Source organism: Rhagoletis pomonella, unplaced genomic scaffold, assembly GCF_013731165.1.
Source record: "Rhagoletis pomonella isolate Grant_MI unplaced genomic scaffold, Rhpom_1.0 Rhpom_scaffold_00594, whole genome shotgun sequence".
In the NCBI taxonomy this organism is placed as follows: domain Eukaryota; kingdom Metazoa; phylum Arthropoda; class Insecta; order Diptera; family Tephritidae; genus Rhagoletis; species Rhagoletis pomonella.
This window is the reverse complement of record NW_023459148.1, coordinates 57,872-72,818: the sequence shown is the minus strand read 5'-3', so window position 1 is coordinate 72,818 and position 14,947 is coordinate 57,872. Positions and strand designations below refer to the sequence as shown.

Below are 14,947 nucleotides of genomic sequence, written 5' to 3'. Positions count from 1 at the left end.
CCAAAATGAAGAAATGTTATTGTTAAGAACTAAATTGACCCGATTAACAATTAATTTGCTTGGCCACTTCAATATCGGTCAGATTACCAACCATTCGGCTGACTTGGACAAAGATAATCCGCTACCCAGGTACCCGGATAAATATCAACCTCTGTCCAGGTAACCCCCTAACCAGGCACCCGCGTAAATATAACCCTCTACACGGGTACCCACATACATAGATAACCCCATGCCAGGGTACTCGGGTAAAGGTAACCCTCTATACGTGTACCGGGATAAAGACTGACCGATAATTCATTACCCCTAGTACATATATAGAGTAGTATGCCCAAAATTATATAATGAATCAGACAATAGGTGTGTACTCGTATTGAGAGGACAAAAATCTCCAGCAGCAAAAGGTCTGAGGGTTGCTGGTCAATTTCTGTGAATCCCGTAACTTTTGGGGGGCATCCCTCGCAATCCGAGCGGTGTGAACAGACCCGCTGCCTTGCAACTCTACTCTGTGCGCCCAATTTTCACGCCTATTCTGTACGATTGCCTCTCGTACATAACCCAGTAAATTACCGTATTACATTTCATTAACTGTAGTCCCTTTAGGCAAGTAATCAACTTTTAAATTTCGACGCTATCCAAGAAAATGGTAGCCATACACCCCTATTGCGAGTGTCGATTGGTAGTAGATAAACGACTATTATTCGATTATCGCTTTTCCATGGTATTGTGAACTTCGTTGTCTCGTTCAATAAGTCAAAGTGAATAAATTATAGGCGCTATTTCTTCTACAAAATAAACAGTTGAAGAAGAATGAGCGACTAAAAACTATTCAAAGTCGCTTATTGAACGAGAGATCGACATTCACAATACCATGGAAAAGCGATAATCGAATAATAGTCGTTTATCTACTGCTAGTCGACACTCGCAATAGGGGTGATATTCTTTGACGAGTGGGTACTTGCTTATTGAGTTTAGTAGACATATGTATATTCTTATTTAGGAGACCCTCTCGGCTACGGTCCGAATATAAGACGATTTCTAAAAAAAAAAAACTTTTGGACAGTGATTGGCCAAAAAAGAAATATTTTTAAAGCAATTCGAAAATTCCGGTTCAGACATAGTATCCTTTCGGTAAAAATCAAAAGCCCGCCCGGAAAATGTGGCAAGATAGAGCTAAGCAGAACGTGCATCGTCTGCACACAAGTAAGTAAGGCTGCAAGTAGACGTCCGTCTTGGAGCTACCGGCTTGCTTTATATCAAGTTGTAGGCAGGAGTTGGAGTCCCTCCCCAAATACATTTGTCATTCCCTCCATTGAGCAAACTTAAAAATTCAGCCACCATTGCAATACCTTCTATAACGGACTAAGACTGATCGGTATCGAAACATGCTAAACTGTGGCACCAGATAAGATAGAACTTTAGCAGATATAAAAAAAAACTTCAAAACTAGACTAGGCGCTTCCTTAAGACTAGGATGAACAAAAAAAGTACAATCAGAGAGTTTGGCAAATCCAAATAAATTTGTTTGTTATATATAAGCGTGGTTTGATGCAAGTAAGGACTTGTAAACTGTTAAACAAACTACCCGAAGCTGGTGGTTTTGACGCTTATTGCGCTGCGCAAACAATCCGTTATACTAAGGGTTTTGTACACACCTTTGCAAAAGGGTGAACCCGAAAGCATTTTCTACCCCATTTCGAAATCAGTTGAGAACGCGTCATGGCGCCAGTTCCTCTTAGCTTCTTCGTTGTCATGGGTTTAACTATTATGGTTACCAAATCAAATCCCATTTTCAAACGCTGCAACTATTTCCACAAAACTGCAGTTACCATTTAGTCGTGTTCGACGGTTGTATCACTTTGCTCTCGCTTATCCTTGCCGCTAATAAATAATGTCCAATCACTACTACAATGAGCTTTGGCACCAGGCGCAGCACGAAGTTGATCTTTTAGCAGTCGCCGATGAACAGCAGGGACAGAATTTCGAGACTGCGCTCGCCGCTCTGGCTTCGGCCCTGCCGGATATAGAAGCAGTGACCGACCCAAAAAAGCTTATTCAGTCTACTGTCTATGAGTTCTATTTACGCTATATCGGCATCGCCAATCGTCTGGAGGAAGTTTACGACAAAATGATACAGCCACAGAAGCGACTCTTGGTGCGCAAGCTACTCGACGCGTGCCTGGGGCGCGTTATTGAGCTTAAACATGATCTGGTCAATATCGATTTAATGGAGTTCAATTACAACGACGCGGTTGTTATACGGCTGCAACTAACGCCCATGGATACTGAGCTGCATATACCGCGCTACTTTCTACGCGAACGACAACAACAAATCGAGCAACGCAATCGTACCATGCACGAAATACTCATCAAGCTGGGTTGGTTAGAAGAGCATCCGAGTGAAGAGAAGCTAAGCGAAATCGAGGCTATACGTCTCTTGCAGATGCATGAGCGCGCGCGCCAGGGAAGGTTACGAGCGCATTTCATGAAAGAGATACGCATGCTGAAGGATAAGGGCAAGGCAGAGGAGAAAGGCAAGGAGCGCAGCGATATGGGTCTCTTGGCCGCCATGAAGATACAGAAGGTGTGGCGCGGCCATACCGCGCGCCGCATCACGCGAAGACGAAAGCAAGAAGAAATGATTTTGATCGGCATGGTGCCGCCCACCGCGGCGATGCTAAAGAGACGTGCCGAAAAGGAGGACAAGCTAAATAAGGTAGTTGTTAGCGGTAGTGAACTTATCAAAGCTCAAGTTACCCTATATTTGTTTATTTGCTTTCACGTAGATTTACGAGCGTCGCTATGCAACACAAGCGGCCTACAAACAGAAACTGGAATCATCCGTAGTAGCTGTGCGCGCGGACATAAAGTCCAAGCAGGGTTCTACAATAACCGAGGACATAACCGATGAGTTACGCGCCTGGATCAAGGATTGTTACGAGAAAACGGGCAAATTGCCAGAATTTCCGAGCGAGGACCAAGGCGGTTCGCTGCATATCTTCAGTCGGCCAGGTATAATATATATTTATTTTTCTCCAACAACAGGCGTTTAGTGGAGATCCAATTTCTAATTTTCATTTTATTAATTTTTAGGCACTGAAAGCGAGCTCAGCCGCTCTTCAGCGCGCTCCTCAAAGGAGTCGCGCAAGACCAAGGACAAATCAAAATCGCCAGCGCGTAGCGGGGACTTGAACGTTTTGGATAACCAGGCGGAAGGGGAAAATTTTCAACCTGGCCAAACTGTGCTTCTCGCTGATATCAAAACGGCAATTGAAGAGTAAGTCGCGCATGGAAAAAAACACGGTTATCACAAACGAGATCCTAAACAGACTGAGTTTGTCTAAGGAAAAAAGAAATGCTTACTTTTTTAGTCTTAATTAATTAATTATCTAGATTTTTTATTAGACGTATTAGACGTAGACAGATATTGTCGGTCGTATGGAAAAGTAGCTTATGTCGAAATGCTGGCTTTAGTATAAATCGGCATTCGCAGCATACGATTGCGAATAACTTACTGGCGCTGAGCCATTGAACAACTTTTGGCAAATAAACGTGCAAGAAATAGTTCCGATAGTCAATATTCTTATTAAGTTCCATCAAAAAAATCCTTGTCGTTTAAAGAATAAAGGGAATGCCGCAATATACTAAGCCTTTCGACATAAGCTACTTTTGCATACAAACACAGACATCTGCATATCTACCTATATCTAGATTCAATGAAGTCTGGCGTAACAAAGACGAAGCCGGCAACCTGGCTCAAGCGCAGTACGATGACATGATATACAATGAAAAATATCTGGAGGTAGAGCACGAGTGTCGACGCGCCGTGGACGAATTAATGCGTCAAGAGCTGGAATTGTTGCAGGTAAAAAAGCCATAAAATTAGCTTTTTCAGCAGCTTTTTACTTCATGCTTATCCTTTAGTCCGCCATCGGCAAAAAGATCAAGAAGAGTAGCAAGAAAACACGCCGATCCGGTAAGAAAAGCAAGAAGAAGAAAGAAAAAGATCTTACACCCGATCGTACAACTGAATCACTCTACGAGGAGCTTGTCACCAATGGCATTATACGCAAGTATCCAGAAGTGCGTCTAAGTCAATATATTGGCGACAAGGCGTTGAGCGAACGTTCTGGCACTAATCCATCGGCTGGTGACATCCGTCAGCTTCTCATCGAGTACTGCATTTTACCACTCGGCTCTGAAGCCATACGTAATTCATGCCCACTTATACGCTCAATACTGCTCGCCGGTCCGCGTGGTTCGGGCAAAAAGGCCTTGCTGCACGCTATTTGCACTGAAGTGGGCGCTGTACTATTTGACCTAACACCTGCTAATATTGTTGGAAAATATCCGGGGAAATCTGGTCTCATAATGCTTATACATTTGGTTTCTAAAGTATCGCGTCTTCTGCAGCCTGCAGTCATATATATGGGCGATGCAGAGCGACCATTTATGAAGAAGGTGCCGAAGACAGATCGCACTGATCCGAAACGCTTGAAGAAAGATTTACCACGACTGATTAAGAATATAGCGCCGGAGGACCGTGTCCTCTTCATAGGAACTTCCAACTTACCCTGGGAAGCGGATCAAAAACTTTTTCAGCAAACTTATAATCGCTTCATTTATATACCCAGACCGGATTATGGCGTACGATCGAGCGCATGGAAAGCATTGGCTAAGTATGTATAAGCGCGTATTTGACCTTTTAATAAGGATATGTATGTATATATGTAGGTATTACTTGTTTTTTTATGAATTTCAGTGAATATACTGGTGGCTTGTCCAATTTGGACTACAGTGTAATGGCGAAAATTTCTGATGGCTACACTATTGGCTCTATTGATTCGTGTTTGAAAGAAGTATTGACATGTAAGCGTAAGCTACAGCTGCGGACACAGCCATTGACTCATGCAGAGCTTATAAACGCATTAAGGTACATAATCAAACACTTATGAAACTCTGAACCATTTGTTCCGCGATGCCTACGCATATTTTATTCCTTGACTTGTTAACTTATTCCAAATTTGTGCTACCTACTTTATTTCAGCACTCGAGATCCGGTTTATCGCGAGGAGGAAGAAGCATTTGATTCCTGGTGGTCTAAAACGCCACTCGGTCGAAGGTATGAACGTGCACTAGAAATGGAGGAGGAAGCGCGTTTGGAAGAAGAGGAGAAAAATGCTAAGCAAAGCAGTAACGGCAAGAAAAAGTAAAGGAGAATTTGAGAAACTCCAAACACACTAATAAGGCATCATATTTATACAGAGATGTATTGACTTGTAACGCTGCAAATTTTTACGAATAAATACATTGAAAAATTTTTGTCTACCTTCACTTAAGCTTAAACACGAATTCCTTATTACCGCTCTTGCAAATAATTTCTTGAATAAATAAACTAAACGCTTTGCTTTCACCCAATGACACATTGATTGCTGATTTCAATGTGTCCAGATTTTCATTCAAAACTGAGACCTTATCGCCTAGACACCACAGAAAACTGATGTGGAACGATGGGTCCTACGAAAAGAAAATGCTATTACTAATTATCGGCGCATTTGAACAATGACTTACTTCATAGAAGCGTTGTAACCTGTATTCTGTCATTACACCGTCCACTTTCGTCATGAGCTGATGCATTTTATCAAAGTGCATCTCATCCACTTTAAATGCTATAAAAGTGCGGGTTCGCTCTTCATTCGTGTAGATGTGTAAGCGTCTCAAGCTAATGGAAAAGCTTTTTGGGAATTAAATTGCATTAGAATGTGTTATTTCCAATTTTTCATATAGAATGCCTATTAGTTACCTTGCAGTGACTTCCAGCTTATTCCGCAAGGACTCAACAAATGAATCAATGTGATGATATTGCAACACAACAGTTCGACTCAAACTTATGTGCAAATCTTCTATTGTGTGTAAATCGTGCAGCACATCGGCCAATGCTTCTTTGCTTACTTCCTGTACATCTTCCAACTGCTCTGAATGTGCTAGTCAAATTACAAGGTAATTAAATTCTATGGTACTGTACATTCCTGAATACCTGCTATGTACACATACGTCGCCCAATTGCCACGTTCGTGTTTGAAACTTCGCACTCGTCCATCGTGCTCTGCTGGATCATCTAAGTGGTCGTCACTTGTTGTTAATGCCGCCCGTTTTGCGCCCAATAATGAAAGCGCATCTGGCAAAGTTCTGTGGAGAGCAAGACATATAAACAAAATAAACATATAAACAAAATAAAACCAATTTCACTGTAAACATACCTCTTCAGCGCTGGGCGTTCACGAATTCTCGTAACTATTGGCGGTGGCTCTGCTATTTTGCCTGGCAATAACGCTGGATTGGTGTCGCATTTGTCCGATTCATCATTGCTATCATCAGAGGAACAACTACTACCATAATTCACTAAAGCCATACTACTGAGCGAATCCGGAAACAAATCGTTAAAGCTTCTTTTATCTAGCGTTATCGCCTTTAGAGCGCGGATGTATACTTACTTTGGATTTCAATTTAGCATGTTGAATACATACGTTCCGCTGGAATTTTGCTGTTGGATATTTTTACTTGAAAATTTTAAACGAACGTACCTTTTACAAATAATTAATTATTTCTTGAATAATTGAACTGCATGCCGATTTGTTTTGTTTACGAAATAGTAGCGCAAAGGGGAAACAAGAATATGTTTTTCCCCAACTGTTTTCCAGCACTGATTTTACAAAATACGCTCACTTTCACTAGTTTCTCTCTAAATGTTGATCAAAATCAGCTGATTGCGGTCCGTTCATAACCTAGTAAAATTTGCAGTGCTCATTCATTCGTTCATTCACATGCAATTGCAATTCGTGTTTTAATTTGTTAATTTCGAAGTTAATAATTATCAAATTGTTATATATATACCTTCCAATTGTAAATACATTTCCGGCAAAGTGGCGTGTATAAATCAAATTGAAATATGCATTTAGGTGGTGTTTTATATGTCTATAAAGGAGAATGGGGTCTGCCGTCCATCGACTTCGATTGCCTACGAGCGTTGGTAAGAAAAATTACAGCGGAGCGATCAGACATATCTTTCAAAGAAGAAAAAGTTGCATCATACTGAATGTTTATTAGTGACATTGCGCTAAATTTTAAAGCATATGTATCTCTTTTATCAAATTGATTTTTGGTATGAGTAAAAATTGTGTTGCATATTACCAAACTATGATCTATATACATGCATATTTACATTTATTAATAAACGGTTTTTATTTTTTTATTCAGTGTCTGGTTAAATTTACGCGCTGCCCTCTACAAATCGACACGAATGCCAATCCCATGCGCTCTAGCACGGGGAAACTACCTTACCTCCAAATTGGCAATAAAAGATTCTGTGGATACAGACAAATCAAGAAAGTGCTAGACAAAGAGGTGAGTAGACAGTTCATAAGACTGATAAGTAGCTGTGTGCATGAACATTTAGTGGCAGGATAGACTGCCTGGCGCCAAAACAATTCCGAAACAAAGTTGTGTGCCAATAACACTTGAATGTTTTCCTGCATATTTTATTACAATTCACAAAGTTATAACAGAAGCAATTTATTATAAATAAGTTTACCTTGCCAATATACTGTACATACTTATGTATGTACATATATGAATATGTATACCAAGATATGTGCATGAGCGTTCTTAACTTTTAACAAGGCAACCTCTGTATCGCGATTTCATTTTAAGTACGCACGTTCAATGATCCCTAAAAGCTGCTGACTTTTTTACTCTTGTTGGATTGCTAATAATAGAAGTACACACATTCCGTTTAAAATAAGTTGCACTGTTTACAGTAAAATCCTGTTAAGTCGCACCAATCAAAAATATAAATCGACATTAAGTTGAAATGTTACTAAATTGCGTATTATATACATATTTATTATTTAATTACAGGGTTATCCAGTCGATGCTCATCTACAAGAAGAACAGAAACTACTTTCACCCGCATATGCCAATTGGGTATTCACTAATCTTCATTCATACTATCATTATTTTATGTATGGCGAACCAAACAACTTCGATACCACACGCAGTCTATATGCAAAACGTACAACGTTCCCGTTTAATTTCTTCTACCCAAGCAGTTATCAGCGGGAGGCGTGTGACATTGTCATGGTAATGGGCGGTTTTGATCCGCGTGATAAGCTCGAAAATCATGACCGTGACTATGTAAGTGTTACATACATATATCGTTTTTTCTTTTCGTTAGATAAAAGATAAAACTTTCTTTTTTTAAATCTATATTTTCAAAGCTCACCACGAATGCCAAAAAATGTGTCAATCTCTTATCAAAAAAGTTGGGGAGAAAAGTATGGTTCTTTGGCGATTTCTTCAGTGAATTCGATGCTATTGTTTATTCGTACTTAGCTATTCTTTTTAAAGTAACACTGCCCAATAATCCACTACAAAATCACATAAAAGGCTGTCAGAACTTAGTGAATTTCATCAATCGTATAACAAAAGACATCTTCAGAAATGAGGGTTTCAATTCACTCAAAACCTTAAGAAGTCAGTCATCCAATGACCCATTACTAACAGCTACTGAGCGACATTTCTTGGAGTCTGAGAAGAAGACAAAAATCTTGGCTGCAATTGGCGCCGTCGTTGCAATGGGTACTTTTGCTGCTTGGCGTGGTGTCTACAAACAGGTTTGTTGTTGATAATTATAAAACATGCATGCATATTTAATCAAATGCATTTTTAACTAATATTGCAATGTATAGTCATCGCAATCATATAGCCCATCGACCGATTTGGATCCATTTTAAAAGAAGATATAATTTAAAATGCCTTGCATGTAATAAAGTAAGAATTTTCACTTCATCAATCAATATTTTTTTTAGCTATTCGTTAAGTTTGGCAATAGTTATACAATTGGAAGGTAATGAATAGTAATTATAAAGTTAACTATACAATTATAAACATCAAAATATGCATATATTTACACTCCCAATTATTTGAATAGCACACCCTTTTGATCCTCAGTATGTACATATGTACAGTTTACATTTTTCATTTTGTTTGTTTAATATTCACTAATTTTTAACAAACTTAAAAAAAGGAGCAGATTATCAATTCGTCGGAATACTTTTGCATGTATGTATGTTACGGCATAACTTTGGACTACGTTAACCGACATATATAATTCTTTTTTTTTTGTAAAGAAAAGGCGGTACCTCAGAGGTGGTCCCATACTAATTTGGTTTAGATCCGTTCATTGGATCATGAAGAAATTAACGCGACTCATTAATTTTTTATGAGATTCAATCTACGTGTAAATTCGGTTTAAAAATTTTATAGAAATTTAAAAAACATGTCAACAAACCTACGTACCCGAAATTTTTTTTAAATATTATTAACTTATGCACTGCAGGTCACTAGCCTAACACTCCCCCTTGTTGATGTTTTTTAAATTTGTATAAAATTTTAAAATCGGATTCACACGTACTACGTGCTACATTTTTATAAAAAATTAATGAATATTAAACAAACAAAAGGAGACTGTACATGCTGAGGATCAAACGGGCGTGCTATTCAAATGACTGGGAGTGTACATACATATGTAGAAGTGCTAATATGTTTTTGCTTATTGAAAAGCAAATAACATGAAAGTTACCTCTTCAGAGAATATTTCTACGTTTACACCTCACAACCACCAAATCCTCTTTTCAAATGCCTATTGTGTGTTTTTCGACATTTTATTTATTTTTAGTTCTCCAGTTCGAGACGTTATTACAATGATTTGGTGTATGAAGATGATGAAGCGTTAGAAGACGATGAAATGGATTAACTACCAAAAAAGAAAAAGGACGTCCATCTTTCGTAAAAGAACAAAGCGTGGAACGTTCGGATGCTTTGAAAATAATATTCTTAGTTAGAAGTATACAAGGAGCTCATTATGCCGAAAATCCAAGATAAAGGTTCCAGTCTACAGCTAGAAGTTAGTTTAAGCATCATTAGGATTTAGTTTATCCAAAGGAAAAAAAATCATAAAAGCATAAATAAAAAATTTGGAAATTAAGAAAAGCTTTGAAAAAACTGTGGATGTAAGAATTTGAAAAATTAATTACAAGGATGTTTCACGGTGTTTCAAACCGATTTTACGCAAAATAAAAAACACAAGTTAATTTGTATCAAAAAAAAAAATGTATTAAGACGCTACAGTTATTTGAAGACATGATTCAAGCATTTATGCATACCGTCGTTTAAAGTACAAAACCGCGTATCGTCATTCCGCAAAACCGCGTAACTGAAATTTGCTGCCAAAAATTGGATATGCTCACACAAGCTCCTGGCTTCAATCCTTATCCATTCGTCCTGAAATATACTAGCCAGAAATTCGATTACTTTATAACAAAGAGAACCATTTTGAAATATGAGTATTTTTACTCTCTAGAAAATAAATACGCGGTTTTGTACTTTAAACGACGATATATGTACATAAACGCATACCTTAAAATTAACTAAATTTCTTAGTAGCAAAAGGTTAGATTTCAGTTATGTAAATATGCTAACAAAAGATGAACTTAATATAATTATAGTTTAAGTTTTAAGAGCATCTTGGAGCTTTCTTCTAGCCGCATTAACCCGATCCTCTTGGCGTCGTATATCGTCTTCTGACACTAGAACAGCTTGCATTAGTGGTTGTTCTGGATTCAAAAATGCCGGAGCATTTTTATTCATCTCAGTCTTTGTGGAGGCTTGTCCCATAACAGGCACGTTGAGCACATGCAATGCGGTAGCCAACGATTGCAGTACGGTCTGCTCACTAACATTTGGACCAATGGTGCGTATACTTTTTGGCAAAACGATATCTTCAAATTCTTCGCCGGTAGGATGACATGCGCGCAAACCCTCTAATCGTTTCTCCCAGAACATTTGCTTTGGTTTCTCCTGGCCACTTGTCTGTTTGGTGTTATCATTTCGAACCTTTGTATGCTCATGATTACGTACTACAGTTACTGGTTGTTTAAAAATTGACGCGGTCTGACGTATAGGCGGCACCAGTGAAGCGTCTGTGCGTGGGGCGCGACTATGACAGAAATATGTAAAAGTATATGGTTAATTATTAAGGTGGTACGATTTTAGGATTCGGAAACATCTTAACACATAAATGGCCAATAATCGCTCATCGATGAGACAAAACTATGTGCATGCAAGTGAGAAAAGCACCAAAAGTCTGGAAAACATAATATACAACACAGACAGATGTGGTAATTTAGCACTTTGCTGGACAGACGTATTTTGGTGTAACATTGATAGCCAATAAATGCCAATTTATCATAATTTTTCGCCATTTTCCAATTTAGTTTTCGTTTCTTTTTTTATCTAGCCATAATCTGTCATCTTATGCTGCAGTTGTTTCAATTGAAGATGTCATATTTACCAGAACAAAAGCAAATCAAGAGCATGCAACAGCATTATGATTACCGTAATTACATATGTACATATGTCGATTTTTCCTCTATTTTTTTTAACAATAACTTGAACACGTTAATATTTATGTATATTCGTCATCAAATCAAATAAAAACAAAAGATTAATTTTGCCATTCTACCTGAATTCTAATTGCTGACGAGAACTCGCAGCCGATGTAGTTGCAACGCCAGATGCGCTTGACGGGGCACAGCTGCTACTAATGGCAGTCGTATGTATGCCTTGTATACCATGGGTCTGTGATTGATTCTGAGTTTGTGATTGGGATTGGGATTGCGCCTTGTATCTGCGCTTTAATGCATTTAGCGTATTTGATGTGGTTGTTGAAGTTGGTGGTTGTAGTATGTTGGCATTTGTAGTACTTGGTAATTGTGAAGAAGATGAGGAGGAACACACGTATAGGGATGTAGTGCTACTAGCACTGCAGTGTGGGGGGTGGTGGTGGCATTGATGTACTGCCACTTCCACTACCACTACTGCTGCTATTTGTTACACTCGAGCAACGGAATAACGAAATCGATGGCGGTGGCAAGTGGCGCACGAATTTGCCGCTCTGAAAATCGAAAGCACCAATGTCGATCGCATCACCAAGGTAACGCGCCAACTGTGGCTTACTTTCGATTTTCTTTCCGGTTGGGCTGGACGCCAGCGAAATATTTAGATAGTTTAAGCAGGGTCATAGTGGTAATTTGTGGGAATATGCGAAATACGTGCAGGATTTGTGTTCATTTAAATTTTTAGTGTATCAGTTGAACGCATTTTTTGTGTTAGTGTGAGGGCGCAGAGGGACAGTGCGTGCGTTGTACAAGTGAATATGAGCGGTAAGGTAAGGGTGTTGGGAGATGGAAGTACATGACAAATTAGATACAATACATTATTTTAGACTATTTTTTACTTAATTTGATGCTATATAATTATTAAGCATTACCTGTAGTAGTAGACATCAACTTTACCAGCCGATATACCAGACTTACGGAGCACTTCTTCCCGCTGCCATCCTTTCGGCAACGAATTGCAATCAACACGCTTACGTTCAATTGTTATGCTGGAATTCATTGCAATTCGAACGTTTTTAATGAGCGAAACTATATTTCTCTAGGCTGGTCAACCACTCAAGAAAGCGTCTGCGAAAAATTCGTTGAAGTTGTCAAAGTTTTTTTTATTAATTTTTGTGTTTTGCTCCCTATGGTTAAATACACAGAGCGAAAATCGGGTGAAGTTGGCTGTTCTTGCGGAACACAGAGTGTCTCTTGTGCAAAGCATTTTTTGTTTATGAGGCTAAGCGCTTAGTGGAGCGGCGAGCAAAGAGACGATCATAGTAACGAGCCTAGCGTCCAAGGCTTTTCAACTATCATTTTTGTTACTCGACAGGTATTTTCTCATTTCGCAGAACTCTTTAGAGTAATTGTAATTGTAATTGTAATTTATTGCAGTCATATGAAACAGACGTTCCTAACTGGCCGTCTCCACAGGATAAAATTTATTGCTGCCCAGCTGTCAGCAGCGCGATGTTTGTATCAAGTGTACTATGTACTTACGTTTTTTTGCACCTTGAAGGAAAACTGAGCATTTGGATCACCTGTTCCTGAAGTTTGCATGAAATTTGAATGCGGGAGCAACTACATTACTGTCATTTCCAAAGTTGCCACTTTGCAAGTGAATTCAAACTAAAGGATTTTATTAAAATAATATTAATCGAACGAGGTCTTGCACTATTGATTCAATTTTAGTATGGCTGTCTACAAAATAATCCATGACTTAACTTAAAAAGACGATTCCCTTTCAACGGAACGAAAGAGTATAAAATTCCATCCTTTGGTTGAATTCTTCATAAACTTGGCATTTTTAATATAAAGTAGCTTAACAGAGAACTTAACAGTGGCAACACTGACCATTTCTAGTGAAAACAAAATCAAATTCACTTTATTTTTATTTTCTAACATTTCTCCTTCGAAAAGATTTTGGAAAAACGTCTTAATAATCAACAATTTTTCATAAATATTATAATATTAATGACGCTTCTGTCTGCACTCATTTACAACAGTCGGAAGTGAAGTAATTGATAACAGGGAAAGCTCAACTTTCTAAATTCAAAGGAGAGTGGTTTTACAGCAATTTCACTTCCTTTGCTCTAATCGCAAAGCGTTTAAAACGGGTAAGAGTATTGCAATTATTTCTACTGTGTTTATATTAACAATGGGAGAATATTGTTTGATATACATTCTAGTTATTATGGAGTTTACATTGGAAATATGGTTGTGGATAACGATTGCCGTTTTGGCGCATGTTGGTGTGTACGTGTTCGTGATGCGTAAGCGACCAAAAATGCTGGTTGGTCGTCATGTGGTTGTTACGGGTGGTTCACGCGGTATTGGACTTTGCCTGGCTGTGGAATGCGCAATGAAGGGAGCCAATGTCACCGTGATTGCACGCGATGAAAAACTACTGAGTAAGTTTTTGTACGAACTATAGCATTCACCATATATGTATGTTTGTACAATGTTATAAAAAATAAGCAAGTTAATTAATCACTATTATGTTTAAAAGTTAAACTAACTAATTAAAAAAACGTCGTTCATTGGTACCATGTGAGTGGTATCTTAACGTATTGGCTGTTTCAAAAATAGTTTTACAATTCTTATCTTATCTTTCTGTTTAGGTGGTGCTGTGGCGTTAATGGAAGTCATACGTCAAGTTCCTGAACAAAAATTTCAGTACCGTTGCTTAGATATTGCCTCTAATTATGACGATGTCGCAAATGCTCTAGCTGAAATGGAAAAAGCGTTTGGAGATATCTATATGTTAGTCAATTGCGCTGGTATGGCGATTTGCGGCGTATACGAGGATGTATCTGTAGAGGATGCGCACAAGCTAATGGATGTAAATTACTGGGGAAGTTACAATTGCACACGCTATGTATTGCCAAAAATGAAGCAAGCGCGCGAAGGTATCATTGTGTTCACCTCATCGCTGGCAGCTCTGTTTGGCATTTATGGCTATGGACCGTATACCGCCTCAAAATACGCTGTGCGTGGCATGGCCGAGACGATCGCAATGGAAACGCGTCATCTGGGTATATTAGTCACACTAGCATTGCCAGCGGACACTAAAACGTCTGGTTTTGAAAACGAACAGAAAACCAAACCAAAGGAAACACAAATTATATCCGGTGGCGGAGGCTTGGCCGAACCGCAGCAAGTGGCAAAATGTATTCTTCACGATGCTTTGGTAAATTATAAATAAATAATTTTTTAGTTTCAATTCCATAAATTTCTCCTTTTTGCAGCGAGGTAATTTTATATCGATTTTGGGTGCTGAAAGCTGGTTCCTTACTCTACTAGGAGGTGGACTCTTCCGTTGGGGCGGTTTCTTTCAAAACATTATACATGCCCTTTTATTGGGTCCACTGCGAATTGTTGGGTGCTTTTTGCATTTGCATTTCGAACGGATCATCAAGAATTGTGCAAAAGAAAAGAAGGAATGATGGGGG

The 14,947-nt window shown here is 38.7% G+C and overlaps 5 protein-coding genes across 9 annotated transcripts; 3 read left to right on the top strand and 2 right to left on the bottom strand.

Annotated features, from left to right (window-relative positions):
• The first annotated feature begins 1,687 nt into the window (after positions 1-1,687).
• LOC118751207 (dynein regulatory complex protein 11-like) lies at positions 1,688-5,356 on the top strand. Its single transcript, XM_036485983.1, has 7 exons — positions 1,688-2,713; positions 2,784-3,009; positions 3,091-3,274; positions 3,709-3,862; positions 3,922-4,676; positions 4,760-4,930; positions 5,045-5,356. The coding sequence occupies exons 1-7, from the start codon at positions 1,889-1,891 to the stop codon at positions 5,208-5,210; spliced, it is 2,481 nt and encodes an 826-aa protein (XP_036341876.1). The 5' UTR covers positions 1,688-1,888; the 3' UTR covers positions 5,211-5,356.
• On the bottom strand, positions 5,242-6,753 carry LOC118751210 (U6 snRNA phosphodiesterase-like). 4 transcript variants are annotated; one of them, XM_036485987.1, is made up of 7 exons: positions 6,582-6,753; positions 6,492-6,530; positions 6,258-6,410; positions 6,035-6,186; positions 5,801-5,981; positions 5,569-5,731; positions 5,264-5,514 (listed from the first exon to the last, which is right to left on the bottom strand). In XM_036485987.1, the coding sequence occupies exons 3-7, from the start codon at positions 6,407-6,409 to the stop codon at positions 5,329-5,331; spliced, it is 834 nt and encodes a 277-aa protein (XP_036341880.1). In that variant the 5' UTR covers position 6,410; positions 6,492-6,530; positions 6,582-6,753; the 3' UTR covers positions 5,264-5,328. The 4 variants fall into 4 exon arrangements, with proteins under 4 accessions (XP_036341881.1, XP_036341880.1, XP_036341883.1 ...); XM_036485988.1 differs by having other exon boundaries at positions 5,242-5,514; positions 6,492-6,753; XM_036485990.1 differs by having other exon boundaries at positions 5,569-5,719; positions 6,492-6,753.
• Positions 6,754-6,790: 37 nt separating this feature from the next.
• On the top strand, positions 6,791-9,822 carry LOC118751208 (metaxin-1 homolog). Its single transcript, XM_036485984.1, has 5 exons — positions 6,791-7,027; positions 7,255-7,401; positions 7,915-8,190; positions 8,274-8,669; positions 9,734-9,822. Exons 1-5 carry the CDS (start codon positions 6,947-6,949, stop codon positions 9,809-9,811), a joined length of 978 nt encoding a protein of 325 aa, XP_036341877.1. The 5' UTR covers positions 6,791-6,946; the 3' UTR covers positions 9,812-9,822.
• Positions 9,823-10,391: 569 nt separating this feature from the next.
• On the bottom strand, positions 10,392-12,690 carry LOC118751209 (methyl-CpG-binding domain protein 2-like). 2 transcript variants are annotated; one of them, XM_036485985.1, is made up of 3 exons: positions 12,386-12,690; positions 11,579-11,818; positions 10,392-11,053 (listed from the first exon to the last, which is right to left on the bottom strand). In XM_036485985.1, exons 1-3 carry the CDS (start codon positions 12,511-12,513, stop codon positions 10,564-10,566), a joined length of 858 nt encoding a protein of 285 aa, XP_036341878.1. In that variant the 5' UTR covers positions 12,514-12,690; the 3' UTR covers positions 10,392-10,563. The 2 variants fall into 2 exon arrangements, with proteins under 2 accessions (XP_036341878.1, XP_036341879.1); XM_036485986.1 differs by lacking the exon at positions 11,579-11,818 and having other exon boundaries at positions 10,393-11,053; positions 12,386-12,544.
• A 647-nt stretch (positions 12,691-13,337) lies between these two features.
• LOC118751201 (3-ketodihydrosphingosine reductase-like) lies at positions 13,338-14,947 on the top strand. Its single transcript, XM_036485977.1, has 4 exons — positions 13,338-13,612; positions 13,685-13,906; positions 14,117-14,685; positions 14,744-14,947. Exons 2-4 carry the CDS (start codon positions 13,690-13,692, stop codon positions 14,939-14,941), a joined length of 984 nt encoding a protein of 327 aa, XP_036341870.1. The 5' UTR covers positions 13,338-13,612; positions 13,685-13,689; the 3' UTR covers positions 14,942-14,947.

What these genes read in the sequence shown, in the direction of transcription:
- LOC118751209 (XM_036485985.1), bottom strand. Translation starts at nt 12,513, where the DNA reads ATGAATTCCAGCATAACAATTGAACGTAAGCGTGTTGATTGCAATTCG. An exon ending in GTTGATGTCTACTACTACAG is followed by an intron (nt 11,819 to 12,385) that starts GTAATGCTTAAT and finishes ACAATTACCAAG; the next exon opens with TACTACAAATGCCAACATAC. An exon ending in CGTCAGCAATTAGAATTCAG is followed by an intron (nt 11,054 to 11,578) that starts GTAGAATGGCAA and finishes TTTCTGTCATAG; the next exon opens with TCGCGCCCCACGCACAGACG.
- LOC118751207 (XM_036485983.1), top strand. Translation starts at nt 1,889, where the DNA reads ATGTCCAATCACTACTACAATGAGCTTTGGCACCAGGCGCAGCACGAA. An exon ending in AAGAGCTGGAATTGTTGCAG is followed by an intron (nt 3,863 to 3,921) that starts GTAAAAAAGCCA and finishes CTTATCCTTTAG; the next exon opens with TCCGCCATCGGCAAAAAGAT. An exon ending in GCATGGAAAGCATTGGCTAA is followed by an intron (nt 4,677 to 4,759) that starts GTATGTATAAGC and finishes TATGAATTTCAG; the next exon opens with TGAATATACTGGTGGCTTGT.
- LOC118751210 (XM_036485988.1), bottom strand. Translation starts at nt 6,409, where the DNA reads ATGGCTTTAGTGAATTATGGTAGTAGTTGTTCCTCTGATGATAGCAAT. An exon ending in GACGTATGTGTACATAGCAG is followed by an intron (nt 5,982 to 6,034) that starts GTATTCAGGAAT and finishes TAATTTGACTAG; the next exon opens with CACATTCAGAGCAGTTGGAA. An exon ending in AAGCTGGAAGTCACTGCAAG is followed by an intron (nt 5,732 to 5,800) that starts GTAACTAATAGG and finishes ATTCCCAAAAAG; the next exon opens with CTTTTCCATTAGCTTGAGAC.
- LOC118751208 (XM_036485984.1), top strand. Translation starts at nt 6,947, where the DNA reads ATGCATTTAGGTGGTGTTTTATATGTCTATAAAGGAGAATGGGGTCTG. An exon ending in AGAAAGTGCTAGACAAAGAG is followed by an intron (nt 7,402 to 7,914) that starts GTGAGTAGACAG and finishes ATTTAATTACAG; the next exon opens with GGTTATCCAGTCGATGCTCA. An exon ending in GGCGTGGTGTCTACAAACAG is followed by an intron (nt 8,670 to 9,733) that starts GTTTGTTGTTGA and finishes ATTTATTTTTAG; the next exon opens with TTCTCCAGTTCGAGACGTTA.
- LOC118751201 (XM_036485977.1), top strand. Translation starts at nt 13,690, where the DNA reads ATGGAGTTTACATTGGAAATATGGTTGTGGATAACGATTGCCGTTTTG. An exon ending in ACGCGATGAAAAACTACTGA is followed by an intron (nt 13,907 to 14,116) that starts GTAAGTTTTTGT and finishes CTTTCTGTTTAG; the next exon opens with GTGGTGCTGTGGCGTTAATG. An exon ending in GTATTCTTCACGATGCTTTG is followed by an intron (nt 14,686 to 14,743) that starts GTAAATTATAAA and finishes TCCTTTTTGCAG; the next exon opens with CGAGGTAATTTTATATCGAT.